The sequence below is a fragment of the Xiphias gladius genome, chromosome 24 (genome assembly GCF_016859285.1).
Source record: "Xiphias gladius isolate SHS-SW01 ecotype Sanya breed wild chromosome 24, ASM1685928v1, whole genome shotgun sequence".
Lineage (NCBI taxonomy): Eukaryota > Metazoa > Chordata > Actinopteri > Istiophoriformes > Xiphiidae > Xiphias > Xiphias gladius.
In genome coordinates, this window is record NC_053423.1 from 21685781 (window position 1) to 21692812 (window position 7032).

At 38.2% G+C, this 7032-nt stretch overlaps 1 protein-coding gene across 1 annotated transcript; it reads right to left on the reverse strand.

The window, feature by feature from the left end:
- Positions 1–331: 331 nt before the first annotated feature.
- zgc:91910 (uncharacterized protein LOC445276 homolog) lies at positions 332–5722 on the reverse strand. Its single transcript, XM_040121392.1, has 4 exons — positions 5658–5722; positions 2952–3102; positions 1808–1941; positions 332–1558 (listed from the first exon to the last, which is right to left on the reverse strand). The coding sequence occupies exons 2-3, from the start codon at positions 3084–3086 to the stop codon at positions 1846–1848; spliced, it is 231 nt and encodes a 76-aa protein (XP_039977326.1). The 5' UTR covers positions 3087–3102; positions 5658–5722; the 3' UTR covers positions 332–1558; positions 1808–1845.
- Positions 5723–7032: the final 1310 nt, after the last annotated feature.

A 7032-nucleotide genomic window follows, 5' to 3' on the forward strand; every position in this document is an offset into this window, starting at 1 on the left:
ACAAAATGTTAAAATTGGATTACTCTTCAATTTTTTCTTTGTCACAGACTGAGTATTGTTACAGGCTTTTTTTCATTTTTCTCCATGATTTTCTGACATTTTATAAACCAAATGATTAATTGATTGATCATGAAAATAATCACTGGTTGCAGCCCCACTGTGAATCCACACATACTCTACATCAACCAACACCACAGCCGCATGGTACACTGTAATGGAATCGATAACTGAGTCCATGTAAACATCACATTTTTCATCTCATGTACACAAAGTCAACTGAGAAGACAGGTCACATTAAATACATTGTTCAATTTATTGAAAAGGGTAAAAAAAAAAAAAAAATACAGTGAAAGCAAATTCATGAAGTTTTTGCCTACTAGTGAACATATGAAGAACCAAAAGAACAGTGAATAATCATTTTGGCAGTTATTGAATTAAATCTAAATTTTCAGTCCTTGGGGCTACTTATAATTCTTTCGAACATTCAAACTATAGCTGAAAGCATCAATGGGCACAGAACTGTTTGTGTGTTTTTTACAGAGGTTTAAGGACAAAATTAGCACTTGGTTTCCAAAACAATTCTTGTCCTGGTTTTACTGAAGTGGGACAAAGATGGTGTTTATTGCCAAGATTATTCAGGGAAGCGTGCCGGAGGAGGATGACATTAAAATGAGAAGTACGAGAATTTTTTTGGGGAAAAAAAGAACATACTATGAAACTTGCTGTGTGGTCTAACGTGAGGTACTGTTGTAAGGTGTTACTGAGTTAGGACACCCGTGGAGCAGCAGCACAGAGGAGGCAAAGCTGTTAGAGTCTGTCGCTCTTATTGGACAATAACTATGAATCTTCAAAAATAGTTTGAGTAACTAATATCCTGCATTTCAACAACAACACCCATAAATTCTGCAATTACACACTGGAATTTTATTCATTTTAAGAGGCCAATGGTCATGAAACTCATATTTATCTTCTTTGGAGGGTACGCATGGATGGCGACATCATGTGAATACCCTCTACTCATGCAAAAGGAAACTAAAATGATTTGAGTTCAAAAATTTTAACCCAACAGCAGGGCCATGTCCACTGAGGATGAGTGATGAAATCTATAGTGTGGGCTTTGAATGTGCCTCTGGACGACACAGTGTTTAACTAAGCACAACCAGCTGTTAGCTAGTCACACATTCAAAAGTTTTGTTGTTTTTTTTCACTTCTCATTGTACATTTTTCAGACTTGTCAACCCTCCCCATCATTAGTCACAAGATTATTTTTATTCAGTGTTAGAAGGCAATCTTGCTGGTTCTGCTTTCTGCCCCCCCAATCTGGAATAGCAAGGTAGTTGTACACAATAAATATAAAAAATGGGCTGCTGGTGTACTACTGCCCCATCATTACCGTTTTCTCTTACGCAAACGCACATGTACGTACACAGCACATACACACATCCATCCCCTCCCTCCATCCCAACCCGTTGTCCATGAATACTGATGGGTCCAAGTGTTCGTCATCAACATCCTTCAGGCGCCGCAATTCAACTTTTAATCCATGGTCATAGCGTATCTGTAAGCAACAGTTTTTTGTTGTTTTTTAGTGTTATGGTTATAGTTTGAATATATTAACAGTAACCAACTGAATTTACAAAATCGCTTGGTATAATTAGTTGCTTTTAGTATTATTTTGGTTGCACCTTCGCAATCTTTACGAGTGCAGAATTCAGAAACTTCGAGAGTTTTCATAAACACAGCAGTGTAAGAAAGATTTAACCACAGCTTACAGGGAGGACAGTACCACGAGTGCAGCTAGTCTTACCCAGGTTCAGGTTCAGCTCCAGTCCAGTTGGCAGTCGTTTATGCCTGAACGTCTGCCAGCTCAGGGGGCATGGGGGACTTGGGGTGTTTACTCTCAAAGTGCTGCTTAAAAGTCTTGGGGTCAGGCATCTGAGTCTGAAAGAAAAAAGGAGAACCAAGGTATTAGTTTATGTTATCTTTTGGCAACAAGACTCTCTACTACAAGTGAAAAATTATAAACTGACGATTCATGCAATGAAACCGCTTTGGACTTCAAACTTCAGCCATATTGAGTTCAACAGGTAGGCAGTACATAAGAAGTTCTTTGCAATTAACTTTAGCAGATCTCAAAATGCTTTACAAACACAAACTCATAAACCTGATAAATTGAATATGAAATATTTTTGTTGAATGAGAACTTATTGGATTCTCAGATTCTCCTGTGGAAAAACCAAGCGATGGGTGGTTGAAGTCATATGAAGCTTTGGGGCTTCAAACAAAGAAAGTACAGTGACATCTGGTGGCTTGCAAAACTTAAAACAGCCTCTCAAGACTTGGATCAAAACAACACAACACTTCACTGATTTTAATAATTTTAGTTTCATGTCTGCAATAAAAGTCTAAGAAGCCTGCCTGTTCCTATTAAATCTACATGTTTATGTACAATATGTTCCAGTAAAATAATAAATACATATGAAATACTTTTGCTGACACTAAATATTAATGAACCTTTTTAGTGTAGTTGAAGCCAAGTGTCCACTGTGGTCTCGTGTTTTAAAGTCATGATACAATGTGACGTGATTAGAGAATGATAAATTATCCTATTACTTATACTACTTTATTACTTGGAATCAGATGAAAATGTTCTCGGATTGTGTCTTTTTAGTGTATATCGCCATATTTCTCAACTATTCTCTTCCTATTCCATTAATGTGACAATCACCCTCAAAACTTTTAAAACTAACTCACTGAAGCCCCAGAGACATTTGAAGCTTCGCATGTCACCAGTCACATGGTATTCTTATTTGACACAATGTACTGAAACAGTGCTCTTCACAGGAGTGAAACAACCTTTGGTATCATCCATCCATCCATCCATCTCTAGAAAAACCTCTAAGCTACAACTAAAGAGGAGTCAACAAGCTGCAGCTCAGTGTTGTACTCACCCGGCAGACAGGGCAGGTGTGGACCAGAGCGGCCTTGGCTGCAGTTTTCTGGTCAGCGCCCTGAGATTTCTTCTTCTCCGCTGCCTTTTTGGCGTTCTTTTGCTGGGACTGAATCTTCTGCTGCCCACGAGCCATGGCCCTCAGCTTCGACCTTCAGGAATTGAAAAAAGACGACCGATTAACCATCTGTGCAACCTTTACAGTCCAAATCTTAGACCACAGCTATCTTTTCCTCGTGTTATGACAGACATAAAGAAATGTAAATACATTTAAGGAGGTGATAGGCAGGTTTGATGACTGTGACCTGCAACTTTAGTCAAGACACCAATTATGACCATTTTTTTGACACAATACCTTAATATCAATAATGCTACAATAGATTGAATATGAATACACTTGGGGTTAACATGTCAACCATAAACCGGTTTGAGTACAACCAGGGACATGTACTGCATCTCTCACTCTCTCACTTATTTCCTGTCATCTCTTTTCTGTCTGTAATAAAATGATTAAATTGATCCGAGAAATACTTAAATAATAAATTAAATATGATTATTGGCTCTTTCCTGCAATGTCAAAATTATCTAACACCCACAATCTGACCCGAAATAAAACCAGAAGTATATGCACGCCCCCCACCACACACTTTTGCCCCTTACTTCCAATTAATCTCAATACTCTTACATACGACTATATTTTAGACTATAGTGGACAAAGCCAGGGCAACAAAGAAATGGTTTTCCCAGCTTGGTGTGGATGAACTTTACTGGTCTGCACAGAGCCCTGACCTCAAACCCATCCAATATCTTTGGGATGACCTGCGATGCCGCCTCTGACCCGGCCCTTACTGACCAAGATGACTACCCATCCTCACTAATGCTCCTGCAGCTGTATTATTACCCATTGTTTTGCAAAGAAATGTCCAACAATCGCTTCTGGGTGTAATGTTTGGCTGTCTAAGTACTTTTGGCCATGCAGTGTAGATTTTTGGGTGTCGTAGACACTCACTGTTCATTAAACTTGAGTAATTTATGATATTCAGTAGATTATAAAACTTAACTGTGACATAGTCATTAATACAACAACCAAAATACCAAATGATAGGTAAACTTAGGTGGAACTAACACAGTCTAATACAACAGTGCTGCAATAAATCCTACCTTAATCAAGCTCATTACAGTCAGTAGGTCCTGCTGAAATGTAATGCATTCTTCAAATGTGTCATATTGATATTGTGATATTTTGTCCATCTAACTTAACAACAGTTAAGGTAAAATAAATACTAGAAGCACCTCTCACTGTAGCACAATACAATTCACCAGCATCACAAACTGCGGCACCAAATAAGATCCTTGTGCTTCTCCTTGCTCCATTTTTCAGTTCTTCAATTATTACAAACAGTTTTTGGGTTGGTTAAATACTTAACCGGTGCATGAACCTGCCTGTTTGCTCTTATAAAGTAATTGTGACATTACAGCTTCATAAGCTCTATTTCACCGTGCGTCTTATCTCTCATACTCTTCAAGTGGTCATACGTTATCAGACTGTTCATCCACTGCCGAGACATACGTGAGTTAGAAAAATAAAAGTTAACCGGGATAACGTTTGCATTAACGCTGTTTTTTCAGTGCTGAACGATAGTGTTAATCACAAACGTCACATCGCAACACCGGCTGCTTTTAAGGCCGATTAACCTACATTTCCAATCGTTTAACTCGCCGTGTCACAACGCAACAACAGCGACTTTAAGTAGTTAACTATCCATGTCAATCACGTTAAAACCCCGTTGCGGTCTCCCTTTAAGTCATTCAACCGGTGTTGCTATAACAGGGTTGCTGCGTTGGTTCAGCCGTTTCAACCCAAGACGTTTTCAATACAACAGAGTAGAATTTAATACGTCTCACTCTCATACCGGTCAAAGTCTGAAAGATATAAACTAGCAGGGGTGATATGGCCTTTAAGTATTTAACAAAATCGTTAATTTATCGACAAAGGTCTGCTGTATATAGCTGGTCCTAACAATATCAATAACTTATCATTAAACACGACCTGGACCTGGGCCAGCAGCGGAAAATGGATGAATAAACGGAAGGATTAACCAATTTGAAAATTAACCTATGTGTTTAAGGTCCACATAGTGCCAGGCTTCGCTAATTTAGCCAAAAATAACATACAAAAATCTTTTATAAGTTACATTGCTGCCTACAGCATGCAAGAAAAATATATGTTAGACCTTTGTAAATGAAACTTGACACCTTTTAAATACACTGAAACATGCATTGAGTACACTGAAAGGGCTTTTTTGAGGAAACAGAAATTAACGTGTTTTTTTTAAGACTAAGACCTGCAGATACCCTGAATAATTTAGCTATTTGTTGGTAAATTGCGTTAACGTGGTAATTGGTTGATTGTGCTACACCGTAGCCACAAAGCCACAGTTGCTTCTCAATGAAAAAGTAATAATTAAACGATCCGTTTAACAAAATATGTTGACATCGTCCAACAGGCCTTTCACCAACCGGCGCCGCCTTGCTAACACCGCTAGCTGAATACGCTAAGATTACATGTGACCGAATTACTATGCAATACAATATTGCTGGAGTATAAAGAAAACAGCTTTGAGAACAAACCACTGTTATCTAACAGCGAAATAGGTTACAACTGTCGAATAGTAAGGAATATTTTTTTATTTTCAAGCGGATTTACCTTCGAGCTTTGACTCTCTCCTCGCTTTTTTTTTTTGTCGGTTTCTCTTTTTTTGGAATGCCAGAGGAAACTACAGAACCGAATAAATCCCGACAGTGTGTAGTGAACAGCGCCCCCCCAGCGGACCGGAGTCGAACTACAGCGTTAGCAGCGGTAGCGGTCACTCCTCGTGTCCTTGGTTTGTTTGTGTTCTCTGTGAATTTAAGCAACATTTGGCGAGTTTATGCTCTACAATTTAAAAAGTAGTACCTTTTCTATTCAATAGGCTTATTCCTGTATTTTTTTTTAGAATCAATATATTCAAATTTGACCACTATAGACCTACAACAAATGAATAAACGATTCAGAATCTCTCTACCAGTATTTTATTCCTTGCGATGTGGAGAAAGCTTTTAAACTATTTTATTCAATCCTTTATTAATTCTATAAACAAGGTGGTCTTATTTAGATCACAATCTCTTTTTCAGAAGGATAAACATATACAGTTTAAATATGAACAGACACTGTTTAAATAAAATTCTGATGATAGGAATTTAACCACTGAGCAGCTCACCACAAAGCTGGTCCAGTCATGTTTTAAGCACCCTAAAACAAAAAAGATGCAGTGTTTTCAGACCTCAAATAATGCAAAGAAAACAAGTTCATAGATATACACACATATACACATACATATATATATATGTACATATACACACATATATACATACACACACAAATACATAAATACACACACACACACACACACACACACACACACACACACACAGACACACGTATTTTACTTAATTTTATTATTTTTAAAACATGTACAGAGAGTCTATCAAGCCTGCATGAAGGATTAGCTGTCCACTGGTGCAGAGCCTGGGAGAGTATTTACTCATGCTACTTTTACTTGGTCAAAAATTATACTTAAATCCAGACACAACCTTTGAACAATAACTAACCTTTAAAGTACTGAGACAAAAGGAACAGTCCACACAATCTAACACAGTTTCATCACTTTATTACAGTAAATGAGTCCATATCATACGCACACAGAACAGAGACTGACAGGTTTGTGTTTCTTTCTCTTTCTCCTCCTGTCCCTCCATCACCCGACACATCAGTCCACCAGGGCAGAATGAGAGCAGAGTCAACGGCATTGGAGTAAAACATTGAATAAAAGTGACATATCGACTCATAAAGGGATGCAGTGATCTCCATCATAACATACAACTGAGTTTTCAGGTAATTTACAAACAAGAACAAATGAACAATTTCTGAGAGTCACTTTGCTGGAAACTGTTGGTTACTGGCAGAAACGTGTCTGCATGTTGCCTTGATACACACACACACACGCACGCACGCACGCACGCACGCACACACACAAACAACA

Coding starts and splice junctions, on each gene's coding strand:
- zgc:91910 (XM_040121392.1), bottom strand. CDS start 3,086: ATGGCTCGTGGGCAGCAGAAGATTCAGTCCCAGCAAAAGAACGCCAAA. Junction 1,942..2,951: donor ACACCTGCCCTGTCTGCCGG/GTGAGTACAACA, acceptor TTTTTCTTTCAG/ACTCAGATGCCTGACCCCAA.